This window comes from Phalacrocorax carbo, chromosome 6 (genome assembly GCF_963921805.1).
Source record: "Phalacrocorax carbo chromosome 6, bPhaCar2.1, whole genome shotgun sequence".
Taxonomy (NCBI): domain Eukaryota; kingdom Metazoa; phylum Chordata; class Aves; order Suliformes; family Phalacrocoracidae; genus Phalacrocorax; species Phalacrocorax carbo.
The window spans coordinates 30,899,737-30,918,983 of record NC_087518.1 but is presented as its reverse complement, the minus strand read 5'-3'; the positions used below and the strand labels follow the sequence as shown (position 1 = coordinate 30,918,983).

Here is a 19,247-nt window from a genome sequence, read left to right as displayed (position 1 = left end):
AATAACATGGAGCTGCAGTAGGGGACACAAGCTCACTCCTGTCCTTGTTGTCTGAGGGTTTGGGGTTAAGGTTGAGGGAAGTGAACCTGGGCAGAGTTTGCTGCTGCGTGTTGGTACTATCCCTTCCTACACAGATTCCTTTTCTTCAACAAGGTTTTGGGAAACACTCATGGTCTCTGAAAACGGACTGTGGGTGTGTTCTTTAATAGGTATAAAATATACATTCAAAACCTACAGAAATATACATATATATGTATATAATGATATGTAATAATACTTAGTAATAATATTTCTCCTGTTCTTATTAGCAACTGATATTTGGTATTTCAGTATTATTGGGTTTCAAGAAACTTATATTTTTATGTTCCACGGATCTGTATCTTTATTTGCAGGTTCGAGTGGAAGGCTTTAACTACATTGGCATGGGCAATTCCACGAACAAGAAAGATGCACAGAGCAACGCTGCTCGAGACTTTGTCAATTACTTGATTCGGGTGAATGAAATGAAGAGAGATGAAATTCCTGCTTTTGGAGTAAGCCACTCTTTTCTCCTTACCAAAGGCTAATCTTTAATTGCGGTGCTGTGATCTGGTTGCATTTCATCCCTGGAGTTCAGCCTGGCACCTGCGTGCAGTGAAGAAGACTGAAAGTGCAGGATTTCCGCTTGCAGTGCAGGAAAGCTGAAACGTACACAGTGAATATTGTAGGCTGATCTGGTAAAAACAGCTGTGTGTTGGTCTGCATAACTGATGAGGCTGGAGAGAATTCAGAGTTTGTGTAAGGTGCAGCCTGACACTGTGCTGAATACTCACACCTGACACTGTGAATTGTTTTAAATGCATGTTATGACATATAATACTATGTATTTAAAAAAAAAAAAAATCACATCTCAAAACAGATGTTGAAAATTTGACTTTTTTAAACCATGAATGCTTTCTGCCTTAGCTCCTCATGTGTCATAGGATCACTGCTTTTTGTGATGTTTTATGAACCATGCAAGCATTAGCAATGACTATCACATAAAAACTGAGGAGGAAGGTAACTCTATCTTTACAGCAATTTTAGAGAACAGTAAATAAAGCATGAAGTTACACATTATACGTTGGAAAAGTCTTTTTCTAGTGCCTATTAAAGACATATCTATGTAAGATACATAGTTTGATCAGCAGAAGCAGTGTCGCTGCCTTGTTAGCCTGGGTGAAGCCTTATGGTGACAGGACCTATATTGTTTCTGATACAGCTGTTAGTTTCATGGAAATGCATTGTGTTGCGTGGCTAGATCCTAAAAAGGTATAGGGTGTTCTGTATCTTGAATAATGCGGAGGTGGTGTTATCAGTTAGCTAAACGTACAGATCTCAAAATGGGAAGAATTCAAACTGTAATGATTCACCATAATTTTGTCAGTTCATAAGGGTGCTAATGTTTTCTTACAGTGTTGGGTTTTTTTTTTTTGTATGTTCATAAAGTATATTTGAGTTCCCTTGGGTATATGATAGGGACTGGTATCTGTTATTTTATCCCGAGTGTTGAAAGAGTTGATTTTGTAATTGTGGAACTTGATTAAGTCAGGGTTATGTGCTGGTTGAAAATCTTGTTACAGAATACCCACAAAAATCCAAAGATCCAGCAATTGTCTTCCTTTCATTTTTTAAAAGGGTGTTACTATTGGGGTTTACTACTGGGGGTAACTATTGCACAATGATGCATGATTGCCATAAACTGCCTGAACAGTTTTTTCTAGCTAAATAATAAAAAGACTTATTCTGTCTGAACATGCTGATATTTCCTGTTGTTCTCTTTCCTAGCCAGCAGCTAGTGATACCCCTGATGGACATGAAGCAGCTAGAGATGTTACTGGTTCGAGTTCTGCTTTGGGTGGACCTCTTCCTCCACATTTGATTATAGAGGCTGAAATAGGTAAGACTGTGAAAACAGTATTTTACATGTATGTGGATGTGATACAGGCACATGTATTTGGGTGGGGTTTTTTTTGTCCTAAATAGCATAATTCTGCAGACAGAAGACAGTTAGAAGTCCTTGTAGTTTTGAGGCAGAGGTGGTCATGTCCTGTTGAGACTGCTGGGCAATACCTCTCCATTGCTAAAAACATGTTTTGGGAGAGTTATTTTGGTTTTGGTTTTCTTTTTCCCACGTGGTAGGTGATGACCCAGGTGCAGCATCTGGAAACTGTGGTGATCATGGAGCTCAGTGGGATCGGGGTGCAAATTTGAAAGATTACTATTCAAAGAGAGAGGAGCAAGAAGTGCAGGCAGTAAGTCATTCTCTGTAATTCTCCTTTACTTTCATTCTTGAGTAGGTACCTTTCACTCCATTTGTTATAAGCGTTTATAATGAAGTCTGCAGTTTTCATTTGGTATTTTGCTGTTGCTTTTAACTTAACCTGCAGATGCACCTGCTGACTTTTAACAAAGGTAATTTGTTTAAGCTAAGAACAAAATAAATCACTCTGGATACTGTGAATATCCAATTGTTTGTGTAGACATTTTGTTGTGAAAGTAAAGAAATATGGAGGGCTTTTTAGCATTTTCTGTAATATCTTAATTGTTTTATGACATCCAGACAAGGTATTTCAAAGACTTGTAACAATTTTTAAAACTGAAATCTATTAGAAGCCAGTAAATGATACTTTTTCTTTTTCAATATTAGACCTCAGAGTCAGAAGTGGACTTAAACGCCGATCTTCATGGGAGTTGGACCTTGGAAAATGCCAAGGCACGTCTGAACCAGTTTTTCCAAAAGGAGAAGATTCAGGAAGAATATAAATACACTGAAATGGGGCCTGATCACAACAGGTTTGGTAGTTTTAGTCACCTTCTGCCTGTGGAGGGTTAGAAATATTTTCGGTGGCAGTGGTTAATCACACTTACTTGCAGTGGTCCCTAGTGCCATTTGAGAAAGTGACTTCTTTAACAGGATCGGCAACATTCCTAGATCTTGAAATGGGGGTGATGAACCTTGGTGCTGAGATCTGAGTGACTCTGAAGAAATTTGTGTCTAATGTTTTTCGTGGATGTGCAGCTGCTAAAATGATTGCTGTGCTCTAGCTGGCTGTTGAGGTGTCAGGTTGAGGGGAGAGTGCTCAATTGCTTGCAGTAATTGTATGACTGTAAGTTGCCTTCGTACATTTTAAGTAAATCTTAAATATGTTTACATTTGCTTATGTAGAAATGTGCTTTAAGGACATTTTATTTAGATTTTTATTATAATAAACTTTTGTGGCAGTGGAATCTTATACTGGAAGACTTAGTTTGGCAGAATCTTCCTGAAGGAGTTTTGAGGGTCTTAAATTTCAGTTGAAACCAGTTGGGTATTACTGTTTTTTGACTTTTTGCCGGTTCCATCAGAAAATTTACATGTGCTTCTTCCAAATGAAAATAACACATAACAAATCGTGCATAAATAATTGATGGTTTTTATTTTTTACCTCTCCTTTGAATAGTCTTTACGGATCATCAAACCTCAGGACATTGTGTTATTTCTTGTGAAATATAATTATGTTTTGTGGTCAGAAACAATGGCAAGCTGCTGCTGCTGGATTCTTCTTGTTGGGTTTTGGGTTTTTTTGCATTGTATAAATTTGTTTTCAATTAGTTTTTTTTTTTTAGAAAGACAAGTGAATTTTCTTAATATAGTCTTCTATGAGAGTCTCACTTGCAGGACTTCTGGTATTCTTTTGTTGTTAAGTCTTACAAGCATTTAGAACATCTGAAATATGTGTATTGGTGTCAGAAAGTTCTAAATTCTCATTTAAAATCTATCTTCAAGTTGCTTCATCACCATTTATGTTTTCAAGCAAGGGCATTTCTTTCCCTTAAATGAATAACATAAACCATTATTTTGTACAGTACTAGGAATTTTAAATATGCTTGTTGCAGATGTAGTTCTTGATCGCTTCTTTTATTCTGTAACTTGCAGATTATTTGTGCAGCTCATTTTGTTATGCCTTCTGCAGGTAAAAGCGTTAAACCCCAAGTATTTAAATGCATATAATCTTGAGCAGAATGAGGTGGCCATAGATGACAGTATGTTTCTCAGCCCACTTACTGTTCTTCCAGAGGGCATTTCGGAGTTTTGTATTTATTACATCCAGGAAAGCTTGTGTGAATTCCCCTGGATGGAATAGCAGAAGGGGGAACTAACTATCTGCTGCAACTGATCGGATAGGCATGAAAAAATCCTAATGTCTTCTAGTGTTCATTGAGAGAGGGCAAACTATTGGATTTAACCCTTTTGGTATGTATAACAGGAGAGGGATCATTTCGGATGGCGTTGGAATTTTGAGGAAAATAATATAGGGGTTTTTTTTTAAGACACACTAGTTGCCATGTATCTTATCAATCTGACTTTCTTCTAAAAATATGGTCTTTATAACAGAAGCGTCAGCCTTGGTCTCAGGTTTTTAAAGGAGAAATGTATTTTTGTTGTCAATTAATCATAGGCACATGGTATAAGAACTTCAGTGGAAAATCTGGATTCGGAAACTTTGTTTTAATTACGACAGGAGGGTATAAATTGTAAATATAAACATGGCTCTCCTAATACACAAAGTACAAACTAAACATTAGGGATGGGATATGGCTTTTCTCTTTCGGGATTCCATCGGTAGCGTGGGATGCCTTTGCCTCCTTGCATTCCTGCTGAAGGTGGTAGCAGCGAGCGACACCAAAGATCTGTGGGTGTTCACACATGGGCTGCTGAGGCTGTACTAAACCATCATATGGGATTCTGCTGCGAACTGATTTCTGGTGTTGCTGTTCTCCCCTTAGGTGGAGGAGAATGAGATTGAATGCTGACTATAGGCCTGGCTGAGAAACATACTGTCATCGGTGCCTTAGTTGGCTGTTGAGTCCCTGAAAGCTAGTGGCCTTTGACCCATGAAGCCACTGTGCCTGAAGGTCAGTTCACTGGTAGCACAGGAAGGAGTTCTAACTTGAAAATTAAATCCCTCACTTAACCTTTTGTTTGTTTGTTTACAGCCAGAAATAAAGGACACAGATGCAAGGCTCTGCCTGCAGCTGTGGAAGTACCAAGGCATAGTTTTCAAAGAGGATCTCAGTCTGATAAAGCCCAGTCATACATTTTGAGCCATATTTGCCAGTTTAAAACCCACCTTATGAGAATTTGGCTTTCATTTTTAATCTGTGCAAATACACGCTTAGGTTTGTGATTCCTAAAAACATGGATCTTGGTTTCCGTCATCCTCTGTTGGCATGTATGTATTTCGGGGTTTTTAAGCCTAAATTAGTATACCAGTTCACTTTTAAATGAACTGGTTACATGCTTATCAGGCAAGCTATTGTATTTGCTACGCAGAGTTATTTTTGATTATACAATGTTCCTAGAATATGGCAAAAAGGGCGTAATGAAAATTCAAGTATTCTGTCTCTTTCTATGCCGATATGTTTAATGGTCTTCGACAAAATGACCTGGTTTAGTTTTGTCTCTGCCCTGAGCTGGCCAGATGTGTGGCAAAAACCCTGGTAGCTGTACAAAGTGTTGCATCTGAGTTAATAAACCCAGGCTACTAGTGGGTTACAGGAGTATAATGTGGGATACAGTTAATGGTACAGTGGGATGCATGTTAATGTTACATTAATGTGCTATCTGCTTTATAATTATTGCCTTAAACTTAGACAGCTCAAAGCATATTTCCTAATAATGTGGCTTTTAATTTCAATGCTGAACAGTTGCATTTGCAGGACTCTTCTTAACAGATGTACTGGTTCTATTGATGGCAAGTCTGTTACCTACTAACTTGGGGTTAAAAGGACTAAAAGCAGTAATATTTTACCTTGGCCATTGATGAGTTGAGAGCCTGAGTGAGGACACAGAGATCCTTGCCTAGAAAAATTGGAAAGAGTGGCTATTTTTGCAGTGTCAGTGTCAGCTATTGATAATTGTACCTTTGTGTTCTTTCCTTCTCTTACAGGAGCTTTATTGCAGAAATGAACATTTATGTGAAGCAGCTGGGCAGAAGTAAGTGCTCCTATTTATTTTGTTTGCCTTAGCAAGAGATGGGTGTTGGTACAGAGGAATAGGTCATACTCGTGGGTACAGACTTTTATAGTTGCGTGTTGGAGCCACTTCCAGAGATGAAGGTTCATGTTTGTTTCCTGCCGTGAAATCTTTTTTCTATGTGCTGTGCTGTGCTTGTTGTGTTTCACTCTTGTCCCATTACATGCTTCCGCTAATCCTTTTCCTCAGTACAAAGAAATGCTTGTGAATTACGGTAGGTTTTGTTTGTCTTAATTACTTGTTCTTCACATATCTGAAATGCAGGCATGTAAGATGTTCCCAGGCTATGGGCATGCTGTATGGGCATGCACCATACCCATTTACATAGAGCTTGTTGTGAAAATTGTAGGATGTTGCAGGGTGGTGTAGGATAATCATACTTCCTTAGACACTGAATGCAGAAAAACTTTACAGGAGTTCCCCGGGAAGTTAGTAAGTAACAGTACACAGCTAGTGTGAGTCAGCTGGTGAAGGGCCCTGGTTGTATTTTATGTTGGAATGCTGGATTTATCAAGATTTGAGGCTCTTGCCCTGAAACCTGGCCTGTGTGAACAATCATAATGCCCATCTCAAAGTAGTATCTTCTGTGGAAGCTGTTTGACTCATCAGCTACTACAGCTCTGAACTTTGTGTGCCGCAGGGATTTTCAGTCGTGAGCACGGATCAAACAAAAAGCTGGCAGCACAGTCCTGTGCCCTTTCCTTGGTTAGACAGCTCTACCACCTTGGTGTCATAGAACCTTATTCTGGACAGACAAAGAAAAAAGGAGGAGAATCGGTGAGTTTGGTAGAAGGGTCAGAAATTGTTGCTTTCATTTTAATTACACACAAGCACTCTCTTATAAAGATGAGTTTATTAGAGTTTGCTCTCAATATTTAACAGCTTACGAGTTAATAATGATTTTGATTCTTTAGACCAGCAACTGTTTCTGGTCTGGCCAGTGATTTGGATCAGAAATAGAACTTCATGTGTATGTAAATGGAGCAGTAAACTAGTTTTACAGCTTATTAAATGAAATAGGATTTGTAACAAATGCTTTTTTTCAGTGTAAATTTTCTTTAACTTAAAGATTTATGTTTATGCTACGTACAGTTCTTGGCTATTTTGTTTCTTTCTCTGGCACATTAGCATGTTTTTGGTATTTGGTTACAAGTTTGGGAATGTTTTCCTCTGAAATTAAACTTGGATATTTAAACATATTCTACAGAGTCTTGTTGGATGAAAAGTCAGCAAAATGTTTCAAGAATGTGAATTTTGAACTGATGGTACTCTTTGGCCTTGCTTCACTAGGAACTGTTTGATGGTTCAGTGTACTCTCTGGTAGCCTGCAGTTCTGGCTTTCATTGTCTGTCTTTTTGTGTATATCAACATGAAGTTTGTAAACATTTAATAGGTCGAACCCTTTGAGGTGTCACTGTCTTCTGACATAGAAAATCGGCTGCAAAACATTGTACGGGAACTGTCTCTGGAGATTGTGCCTTCGGTGAGTGTGTGATTCAGAAGCTCCAGCATTTAACATCAGGCGTGCTTGTTTAATACTTTTCTCTTTTCTTTGCCTGCTTTGCTTCTGGATTTACAGCCTGAAGATCCCAGTAATCCAGTTCAGATTAGTGTTGGAAAGTTGGCCCATTTTGAACCATCACAGAGACAAAGTCATGCGGGAGTTGTTCCGTGGTCACCACCTCATTCCAACTGGAACCCTTGGACCAGCTGCAATATTGATGAGGGTCCTCTGGCAAATGTAAGATCGCTATAAATAATTGATTTGCTCTTTGTTTTCCCCATGCTTCCAGAACTTTTAAATGCTTTTTCCCCCCAGGATTTAAAGTATGAGCTATTCCAAAGGAGAGAACAGCCCACTGATAAAATTTCTTCCCTTCTTGACCCGGAGGAAGGGAGTCTTTTCATTGGTAGGAGTTCTTTGTATTTACTTCATGTTTTATTAGGTTCTTGAGCAGCAGTGTCTTGGATGTCCCAGTTCTTTGCTTTGTTTCACTTTTTGCCTGCTATTGTGCAGCCCATAAAAAGTTCTAATTGAAATTACAAGGTAAGCGTAAGGGCATGTCATTTATAACTCGCTAGCCTCTCCTTCCCATATTTCCATGCTAGGACTTTCTTTTCTGGGAGGAGAAACTGCTCCAAGCTGGTGTCACTACACAATCAGCCTGCTTGCTGTTTTTGTCATTTCTAGGCCCATTCACCACAGAACAAATGAAAAGCAGTAATGTGGTACAATAAAATGAGGAAGAGGGGAAGAAATACTAGGTTGCCAAGTTCAGAGGCATAATTTGGCCACTGACCGAACCTAGTCAGAAAAGACTCTCAGGGCTGGAACTTCAGTTTCCTACAAGGAACCAGAATACTTATGACCAAAATAATAGTTTAATACTACCTTCGACTGCATTTTTTCCATAAATTACATTAATTTAACATTGATCATTATATATTGATTTGAAAATATGGAACTGATATAAATTTGAGTGTTGCTGCTGAAAACACATAATATATTTATGGATATTGCAAGCTGAGCTGGCTTCAAATCTCATTAGGATTTCTATGTGCTAGTCATGGTGCAGCTAATTTATTTTCAGTAAAACCAGTTAGCCCTTTGGTAACAAATTTGAATTTCTTTAGAATTCTTTCTTAGTTGAAATACAGCAGTTGCCTGATAAATTTCCCTCTCTGTTCACTTTTCTCTTTTCAGCTACTGTTCTGTGGGTGGTTTATGTCCTTACATTACCTCATTTCGTACATTAAAAACTCCTGTCTGAATGATCCTCTAATTGGCTTACTGCTGAATAGGCTTGTTTCTCAAGCAGTTAAAGTATTTAAATTTAAACAAACATTCTTTTTCAGTATATTGGATCTTTCTGAGAAACTTCTTTGAGGATGGCCATTTAATTTTAGCACACTGGAATGAATGAATGAACTAGAATAGCTCATAGGCATAACTGATTTCAGGGAGTTATGAAGGAAGTGATCCTTTAGTGTTATTTGGAATCATTAGGTTGGTGTGACTAGTTTTATATTCAAGTTATGGTATAGAGAAGCAGAGGGGTCAAAAAGCCTTCCGAACAATGTCTTGTCTTTGCAGCTCACTCCAGAGCAAATAAGCATGGATTTGAAAAGTGATCTCATGTACCGTTTGGAGCGGGATCAGGAATTACATAGGGTGAGCTTCCTGTAACATGGCATACTTGCGCCAGTTTTTTCCTTTTCCAAAAGAGATTGAACATATTGTACATATCGTATAAAGTGTGTATGTCTTGATTTCAGTAATAATACGCACCAAGTTTTCAGAAGTGCTGGATGTTACAGTGGGATGGATGTGGGGATGTGTTGCACTGTGTAAGGAAAAAATACAAACTATGATTTGTTCTTACACAGTTTTTCCTTTGTGTAAGCGAAACCTGTGCAGAAGAGTGAGACAGAGTATGGATGTGGAGCAGAATAGGTTGATTTTTGGAGATTTTTGGAAATGTACTGGCTTTTTTTCTAGATCCAACAAGAGAGAGAGGCCTTACCCGTGAAGAATTTTGAAAGTGAAATTCTGGATGCAATCCATCACAATTCTGTTGTTGTAATTCGTGGTGCCACTGGTTGTGGTAAAACCACACAAGTGCCACAGTACATCCTGGATGAATACATCAAAACCAACAGAGCTGCAGAGTGCAACATAGTAGTGACACAGGTGAGGAATATGTTACAGAGGCAACCACTGAAGTTTTGTGATCAGATACAAGAAATCACCTGTTAGGATGTGCTAAAAAATCTGATTCTCATTACAGGACATTGCTCATAAAAGTAATCTCAGTGCTACATGTAGGAGAAACCTCAGCCTCATGTAAATTTTCATTTGGAGTGTTTTTCTCTCATGTATCTACAGCTGGGATGATCTGACTTGTGCCTTGCCCAGGTGAAAACTTTTTGGCAGACCAAGGGGAAAGGATTTAGCAAATGCCAGCTGGTACTTCCTATATATTCTTATATCTCTTCTCTCTAATTTTATGTGCAGAATTGACCATTTGAGAAGAAGAAAGCCTGCTGTTACACATATTACTGTTTAATGACTACTCTGTAAAGAAATCTTAGGACAGGACACCTCTAGCTTCTTGGTTTTGGCAGTGTTCTGTTAAACTTATAAAACTTCATCATTAAGTCAAAGAAAACTTTTTCATCCCTCAGCCTCGGAGGATTAGTGCAGTTTCTGTAGCAGAGCGTGTGTCATATGAGAGAGGAGAACAACTGGGGCAAAGCTGTGGATACAGCGTGCGATTTGAATCTGTGCTTCCTCGACCACATGGCAGTGTGCTGTTCTGCACTGTAGGTCTGTATTGGTTTTCTTATGTTTGGAGCTTATTAATTATGGGCCTGAATTCTTTGAACTAGCAGCAAAAGCATAAACATGGTTACATTAAAATTTTTAGAAAAATCTGTTTAAAAGGCTAACAACTTTTTTTGATAGAATAAGTTTGCTGACATACTGTTGTGCAGAGAAAGATTAAGGTGTTTGTTCAGGAGTATGATGATACAGATCTGATACTACACAGAAATAATCTCCTGAAGAGATAAAATTGCCATATATTGATTGTCCTTAAAAGACAGAAGGGAAATCAGTATTGGGTGGGAGAGAAGAAGGAGTGTTTCTAGTAGTAATACTTTATACCCTTCCCATCACTTGTACAAATGAAAGCACAACAATTAGAGAAGGGGCCATGAATGGTGCTGGGCAGCTGGCACACCTCTTGATTTTTACACTAGTACAGCTGTTCCAGATGAAATGAGGCGAGGCAGGGCAGGGGGCAGGGGCGGGGGGAGACTGAGCTGTTACCTGCATGAACTTTTAACTACTATGTCTGTTTAAGGTGTTCTTCTGAGAAAGGTGGAGGCCGGGATCCGTGGCATTAGTCATGTTATTGTTGATGAGATCCATGAGAGAGATATTAATGTGAGTTAGCTGATGATTACAGTCCTATTTCTCTCTGTGCTTCTGTTCTGTTTAACTTTTGCATGTGTCCTTCTGTAATAGTAAACATGTGAAAGGAAACTCATTTTACATGAGTTTTCCATCTTTGATAACATTTTTAGAAATTCTTCTCTTAATTACTCCTTACCTGATTAAAAGAGGAGAATTTATGCTTATTTGCTGCCCTATCTCTTTTGCCTGTTAGGGTCTCCTTCTATGTTCTGGTCCTCTCTGGAAAATAGAACACCACAGTACAAGCACTTCTTGTCCAAATGTGGGAGCATGTTGAATGTCACTTTTATTTTGGAGTGCATTTTCTACCGAAGTGTTGTATTACTGTTACAGAACAGCAGTGGTGTTTACAGAAGCTGCCATCTTGATAGTGACACATTTCACTTTGGTTTTGACACAAAGTAAAATGCAACAAGTTGAAAGTAAAATTGAGAAAGGGATTGTACCTAACTTAAGAAACGGGAAACACTTTCTGTCTCCGTAATGCTTTCATATAGTTTTCAGCTTTGACACACCAAGCATGAGAGAAACTGCTAAGGTCTGACATGCTGTCTAAGCTTGTTTTGAAAGAATTTGGGGACTCATTTAGATGGAATTGCAATGCAGATTTTTCTGATCTCGTCATCTATTAAGTTAGTATTAATGATGTAAAATATAAGTTTTCAAATTTTGAATGAGTTTGGAATTTTATCTGTTGAACTAAGGGTCTGCCTATCTGCATGGCAAAACTAAATGAATGTCATCTTTAAATAGAACTATAAAACTTTGCATACAATTGCACTGAGTCATTCCTATTTATTTTATGAACTATGGCTACTTTGTATGTAAAGCAAGTTTAAAAGGACCTTAGGTTGTCAGGTATTGTTAGGAAGGAAGCAAACTATTTTTGAATGCTTTTCTTGAATTAGTTTCATTCCAATGAAAGAATAACCCTTCTTTACGTGGGAAATCCTAAAATTCACTTATCCCAGGAATTGCAGTATTTGCAAAATAAAGCACTGACAGAGTATTGTTATGATAATTGTTACTTCTCTTGCCCAGCAAAGCTGCTGCTTAATAAATGTATATATCCGTGTAATTCTTTCTGATCTCTTGGGGAGATTTTGCTTCTTATGGGTAGGAAATTAATGATGCTTTTATTCTCTTTATCTGCAGACTGACTTTCTCTTGGTGGTGCTGAGAGATGTAGTTCAGGCATATCCTGAAATCAGGGTTATCCTCATGTCTGCCACCATCGATACTAGCATGTTTTGTGAATACTTCTTCAACTGTCCTATCGTTGAGGTCTTTGGTAGAACCTACCCTGTCCAAGGTAAATCATTGATTGAACTTTCAGGAACTGCTTTAGTTTTTATTTTATCAGTCACATGCTTAAAGATTGTGGGTACAGCAAGACACACATTTCTTTTGGATTGTCATGTCTTACAGATGTGGCTTGCTCTGGGCAAAGAAGTCAGTTACACTGAATCATTCCACAACACCATTTGGTTTAAAAACAAAACCAAACAAATAAGCAATACTACCCCACACACCCCAGAAAAACCCCAACACACAAACCCCACAACACAAAATCCCACCACCCCAAACCACCACCACTTGGGGCAGTTTCCATTGGAGAATAGTCAAGTAGTAATAATCAAGCTGTGGTGTTTCAGATCAGGTGTCTGTGATATTTGGAATAATGGCAATAGCTTTAGATGAGCCAGTATTAAAAAGAAACGAACCACTAAAAATTATGTGGAAGTATATTGAATAGAGGAATAATCATTGGTATAGCGTGGGAATAATTCTCATACCCTAGGTGCTGGCCAAGGAGTTTTCTCCAATCTTGGCTTCACACACTGAAACATCACGATTATATCAGGAGAATCTCGAGAGATGACTAAAAGAATTGTGTTCCCTTACACACGCTTCTAGTGGTCAGTCTTGATAACCAATGCGTGTCTGTCCTTGCAGATTATTTTCTGGAAGATTGCATTCAAATGACTCAGTTCATTCCTCCACCAAAGGAAAAAAAGAAGAAAGAGAAGGATGAAGAAAGTGGTGAAGATGATGATGTATGATTGACTTCTTAATACAAAAAATTGAAGAAGTGTCAGTTAGGACTCTAGCTCAAGAGCAATTCATTTGGCATTGCTGAACTTAAACATTTTTAGCAGCTATTGTATTTTTAATATCTGTGTGTTTTCAGAAACAATTGAATTTTCTTTTTGCCCTTGGAAACTGAAGAATTTCTTTTTTTGCTGAAGCTAAAATTCTCATGTTTTGTCAGCTAATTCTCTTTAAAGATAGAACTGGAATGCTTTTAAAAGTGAAAACACTGGTGACTCTGGAAAAAGAAATAGATACAGAAATGTGAGTTTGGTGCTATCTTTTAAGGGCGAAAATTTAGATTCTCTCCATTCTTGTCTTGCAGTCAATATTGCTAGTGCTTCCATAGATTATCAAGAAACTCTCACTTCCATGATACAGCTTTTAATTTGTAGGTCTGAAACTACCATTTAGGTCAGTTACTTGAAATTTTAAAAAATTATTACTTTTTCCTGAGGAGCATTTTTTTCTTCTTATGACGTTATCCCCATCCATCTGAATGGAAGTTAAATTAGTTTGATAGCTTCCTGCTGCAAATTGGTAGTTGAGTTCTAACTGAATCAATGGAATTATAATTCCATTCTTGTATTAGAAAGCTGGGGAAGCAGAACTTGAACTGCTTATTGTGAGTCATTCTGTGAGCCGTGCCTGAGATGGTCTTCCCTATCGACAACGTCTCATTTTCCTGTTTGCTTGGCCAGCCAGTCTCCACAGTTTGAGTAAACTAATCTATATGATTTCTTTTGTGATTTGTTTTGTTTTGTTTTTTGTAGGCCAATTGCAACCTTATTTGCAGTGATGAATATGGCCCAGAAGTAAAGCACTCCATGGCTCAGCTGAATGAGAAAGAAACTTCCTTTGAACTCATTGAGGCCCTGCTAATTTATATCAAGACCCTGAATGTACCGGGAGCTGTACTTGTTTTCTTGCCTGGCTGGAACTTGATATATATGATGCAGAAGCATCTAGAAATGAGTCCACACTTTGGTAAAAGCAACTGTATTCTATTATATTTCATCTTTTCCAAAGGAAACTAGGACTGGGGAGCCTGCTGTATGAGGATAGGCTGGGAGAACTGGGTTTGTTCAGCCTTGAGAAAAGGAGGCTCAGAGGGGATCTCATCCCCATGTACCAGTACTTAAGGGGCAGCTACAAAGAAGATGGAGGCTCCCTTTTTACACGGAGTCCCATGGAGAGGACAAGGGGGAATGGACACAAGTTGTTCTTGGGGATTTCACAGTGAGGACAGTCAACCATTGGAATAATCTCCCCAGGGAAGTGGTTGACTTGGCCACATTGGACACCTTCAGGAGTTGTCTGGACAGGGTGCTGGGCCGTGTTGTCTAGACTGCACTCTTCCTAGAAAGGTTGGACTAGATGATCCCTGAGGTCCCTTCCAACCTGGGATTCTGTGTGTGATTCTGTGAATGTGAGGGTTAGCTGAGTGCAAGCAGGATTGATTTTTTTGTGTGTGTGTGTGTGTGAGAATGAGTGGGTAGAAATTATTATGTTGTGCAAAGAAAAAATGAGATTTACACAGTAGTCATTACTGACTTTCTTGTATTTGTGTTGTAGGAGGCTGCCAGTATAGAATTTTACCTCTGCATTCGCAAATTCCTCTGGAGGAACAACGTCGAGTGTTTGATCCTGTGCCTCCTGGAGTAACGAAAGTATGAGAGCCTTCTCTTTGTGGAGTGTAGCATGCTTTGTTCTGTTGTGCTTTTGTGGAATGCTTTGCTGACTTGTTTTTATATGTATTATGTAGTTTATCTTGCAGTAGTTAATGTCATTTATCTTGCAGTCCATCCTTAATTTTTTCAGACCAAATATATTTCAATATACATTTCCTGTTTTTATAGGTTATTTTATCTACCAGCATTGCTGAGACTAGCATTACCATCAATGATGTGGTCTACGTTATAGACTCCTGCAAGTGAGTTCATGAAGTAGCTTTCTTGTTGTATAAATCCTATTCTTTGGAATGCAAAAAAGGTTTTGTGAACACACACAGCACTGCTTTGTGTTCCCATAGTCACAAAGCTGAATTTGAGGACTCTAACTCACTCAAGACAAATTTGCCTTGTCTTTAGCCATTCCACACAGTTACAAACCATGCTGGCATTTCAGTGGGCTGGTCTTGGTCAGCTGCATTCGTGCCGGCACTATTCATGTGGGGTGTCACCGGGTCTCCATGCGTATTTGAAATATGTCATCTGCCAAATGAATATTACAAACACTCAGTGTATAGCTGATGGAAAATAGGAAGATTTCTGTAGACTGTTACAGATCCTGTCTTGCTATGCATGTTCTCTGAGCAAGTTGCACATAGGGATCTCATTAATTGCATGAGAATGTTGAGCTTTTGAGACAGCTGTGAAAACTTCATTCTGCGTATAGCTTGGGGCATGGCTTTATAAGGAGTATGATACTTTCTTCCAGATGGATGGCTAACTAGCCAAAGCTTAGCTAGTCAAATGGGTGGTTTGGTTCTTAAAAGCAGTGTGGCTGCAAGGAATTAAATAAGAACTGATTTGGCAGGACTTAAGATGAAGAACACCTGATCTTACGAGCTTGGTTGGTTTTTTTTCTGTAACAGACAAAAAGTGAAGCTGTTTACCGCACATAATAACATGACAAACTATGCCACAGTCTGGGCATCAAAAACTAATTTGGAGCAGCGGAAAGGAAGAGCGGGACGTGTGCGTGCTGGATTTTGTTTCCATTTGTGCAGCAGAGCTCGCTTTGAAAGGTGAGGCTGTGCTCTTTAGAAATAAAATACTCTCAGAGACTTCTCCCATAACTGTTGTATGCTACTGCTGGTCAGATTCGGAGAATAATTTCAGAAAGCACAGAGAGGAGATGCACAAAGTTAGCTCACACTGGAATTCTTGGATATCTTAGTTCTTTTGCTTAAAAAAAACCCTACATCTGTTTATATGCTTTTACCTGTAGTGTGAGGTGGACAAATAGTTCATTATTTTATTAAGAACTTCACTGCAACCTACAGAACCTCTTAGGAGAAAAATAATACTGCTTGGGAATTGAGGCAAGGCACACAAGAGCTTTGGATGAGGATAAGGCTCTAGTCTGCCTTCAGACATTGTGGGCCCTGGCATCTTCATGTAACAGGGAGTTTTGTCATGAAAATGGTGAAAAGCAGGGAAGACAGATGTTACTTTTCCCTCCATCCCCATTCTATGGCCAGGAAGCCCCACTGTGCTGCTGAATTGCTGCTCTAGCACCTTCCCTGCTGCTGAAACTTTTGACCTCTTCTATCTGCCAAGCTGTTGCTCAGTTACCAGAGCCATGGAAATCTTATTGCTGGTTGCAGAAGTCTACACAGCTGTCACACTTAGTGTTTAATCTCTCTCATGAAAGTTTCAGTGCCCCTTTCTCCCATAGCAGTTAGATCATACCTGTGTTTAATGTTCAGCTTTTTGTAACCTCTGAAAGCATCAATTGATCAAAACTGTCCTTAAATTGCTCAAATTTATTTATATCTGCTGTCTAGTACAGTGGAGTGATTGTAATTAAGAATTTTTGACAGTGAACTGATTTTAGGCTATTGACGTAATCATGACACTTCATGACTTTAAGGTTACCTTCCCTCAAAGAGTATAAAACCAAAATATACTAGCTCCATGGTGCCTAGGAAAGAAAGAGTGTTTGGGCTTGTGCAGAGAATCTCTTGGGATACGCCATCTAAATCTGGTGCCAGCTGAATCTGGATATCTGTTCAAGGTGTTTTGAAACCTTTTCTAACTGTCTCTTGCTCAGTGCAGGTAGTTCATAGTTCAACAGCAAGCTAAAGGATCACTAATGATACTGTGCTAAAGACTTAAGAGCTCTATCTGTTTCCATCAGGTCTTTTTCCTACCAGAAAAACACCTTGGGAAAGCATCCAGCAAAAATACTTACTCTTCTTAGTGATCAAAGCAGAAATGTGCAGGAGGAGTTGGGTGGTGTAGAGTTGATAGAAGGACAAGTAAAGAAGTGCTTGTACGTAAGGCAGGCTGACAGCAGGTTGTCTGTCTCGGGAGTGGTGGAAGACCTTCCTTAGCAATGTAGGAGATGATTGTAAGGGGGCAAGTGTGGGGCTGGACACAGCCATGCTGCAAATCGGGCTTTATATGTGGTCAGCTTATGCTAGAAACCACACCGGGTAATGGTCATGTGAAGCCTGTATCCTCTGTGCATTTCCATTGTAAATTTGCCCGGAGATGAGAGATGAGAACTGAGAAGCGTAGAAGAGCCTAAGTTACAGGAGCATAATGAGAGGTGATGGTTTGGCTGGGGGGCAGTATTTGCTTTGGAGGCTGGCAGTTTATGCTGATGGAATGACCTATGACGGTGATCAAAGGAAAACATGGGCTTTTTTGTTCTCATTCCAGACTTCAAACTCATATGACACCGGAAATGTTTCGAACACCACTTCATGAAATCGCTTTGAGCATCAAATTGCTGCGGCTGGGAGGAATTGGTCAATTTTTGGCCAAAGCAATAGAACCACCACCTTTGGATGCAGTGATTGAAGCAGAACGCACACTAAGAGGTATCGGGCTTTGCCCACAAGATTGTATGTTAATGAAGCTGACTCCAAGTGATTTCCCATGTATAATGACCACTTACAAACTGCTTTAACATCTCTGGTTAGATTGTTTGTGTAGTAGCATGCTGTCTGAAACAGCAAGGTGTTTCCTGGATGTGTCGTGTGGGTGGCAGTGTCTTTTACAGCTGAAGAAATACTTGAATTCCCAAGTGGAATGTCGTTCCTGTAAGAAACTTGAGCCTTCAAACTTAAGGCTTGTTTTGTTATTTTACCAGTAACTTATGCTAGCTTCCAGCTTCCTGTTTTCCAGCTGTGGCACTGCCGTGTGTGACATAGACTCAGTCCAGTGCCTAAGGCATTTACAAAACTACTACAAAAGTACTGAAAATGAGAGGTTAGTAGTTTGTTGTGTAATTACCGCTTTGTACAATTTGCTCACCCAAGATCTCAGTATTTTCTCAAGTAATTAAATCTACAGTTCATGAATATGCAAGCATTGGATCTTCCTATAAAGGGGGGAAACTGAGGTGGGGATTAAGCTGTCTCCCCAGCTTCTTCAAGGAACTAACTAGAATATGGGTAAAATGAAGCAGGGAGGAACCCTAATTTTATGCTTTGGATTTAAGGCAGTGATCTCGAACCTCAGCATGCTTTGCAAATGTCACTAAATGAGCATTTTTTTAAATGTCTAAGAACTGAAACTACTATTTGATTGTTGATTTTATGAAAAAATTATGTGACGAGCCTATATTGCATGTGTGTACAGAAGGGAGACTAGAATGAAAAATGTAGCTAGGGGTAAGTATTCAAGTTTAATGACTTTCTGATCTAAAAATTGTTAGTGCTTTTCTTGCGCTGCAGGTAAGAAATGCAAAGCCAGGGAAAAAGGCAAATGTTTTCAGCTTTAGCACCAAGCAGACATTTCTGCATGGGCCTCCATTTCCTGGATGACCTGTGATCTTTCAGTGCATGTATGCGACGAGTATGTGTTCAGGATGATGAGACATGCTGTTCTTCAAAATATTCTTTAGGCTTTTGAGTTCAATAGATACTAAGAAAAACGGACTCGATAGTGGGTAAGGAGTCCTTTATTTGCTCACTTTCCCATTTAATTGCTGAGGCAAGAAAGCTCTTTTTTCTTTGAAATGTAAGGCTTTTAGTTATGCTGAAATTTCCCAAAGTAGTCTGTAAATAAACTGTAAGCTCGCATTTTTCATTTATATCTTTGAAAGGGTTTTAAAGATCACCCTGTATTGTTTTTCTTTGTCATGCAAACTTAAAAAGAGTTTTTTGAAGTGGAGTTTAATGGTTATGGCCAAATGGCTAGAAGGATGAGACTCATGAGACCCTTCAATCTGTACAGCAAAAGCCACATGCTTGTTTGACTTTATTATTGATGGTGGTTTGATAGCTTTGAGGATGAGCTTAGGTGATAATTTTTAGGTAACGGAAGGAGAGGAGGGCAGGCAAAGTCTCATTGAAGCGAGAGTTTGTGGTGGTGTTGATGAACAGAGGGTTCTGTGATTTAGCAGTTGCAGTGAAGATCCTGCAGTTGGCTGTGATGGGGCTGCTTTGATTTTCGTGAGGCAGAA

General features: G+C 39.1%; 1 protein-coding gene across 2 annotated transcripts in view; it reads left to right on the top strand.

Moving 5' to 3' along the window:
- The window catches only part of DHX9 (DExH-box helicase 9), a 28,976-nt gene that overhangs the window by 2,030 nt on the left and 7,699 nt on the right, over positions 1-19,247 (top strand). The window contains exons 2-20 of one of the 2 annotated variants that reach the window (XM_064454404.1): positions 393-533; positions 1,807-1,918; positions 2,161-2,273; positions 2,669-2,814; positions 5,952-5,998; positions 6,678-6,814; positions 7,431-7,520; positions 7,617-7,778; positions 9,132-9,209; positions 9,537-9,728; positions 10,223-10,364; positions 10,903-10,985; positions 12,171-12,327; positions 12,972-13,072; positions 13,880-14,093; positions 14,682-14,776; positions 14,966-15,039; positions 15,703-15,855; positions 17,498-17,658. In XM_064454404.1, coding sequence (XP_064310474.1) covers positions 393-533; positions 1,807-1,918; positions 2,161-2,273; positions 2,669-2,814; positions 5,952-5,998; positions 6,678-6,814; positions 7,431-7,520; positions 7,617-7,778; positions 9,132-9,209; positions 9,537-9,728; positions 10,223-10,364; positions 10,903-10,985; positions 12,171-12,327; positions 12,972-13,072; positions 13,880-14,093; positions 14,682-14,776; positions 14,966-15,039; positions 15,703-15,855; positions 17,498-17,658 — 2,398 coding nt within the window. Of the gene's footprint in view, positions 1-392; positions 534-1,806; positions 1,919-2,160; positions 2,274-2,668; positions 2,815-4,792; positions 4,918-5,951; positions 5,999-6,677; positions 6,815-7,430; positions 7,521-7,616; positions 7,779-9,131; positions 9,210-9,536; positions 9,729-10,222; positions 10,365-10,902; positions 10,986-12,170; positions 12,328-12,971; positions 13,073-13,879; positions 14,094-14,681; positions 14,777-14,965; positions 15,040-15,702; positions 15,856-17,497; positions 17,659-19,247 lie in introns of those variants that run through there. The other variant, XM_064454406.1, reaches the window with a different exon arrangement.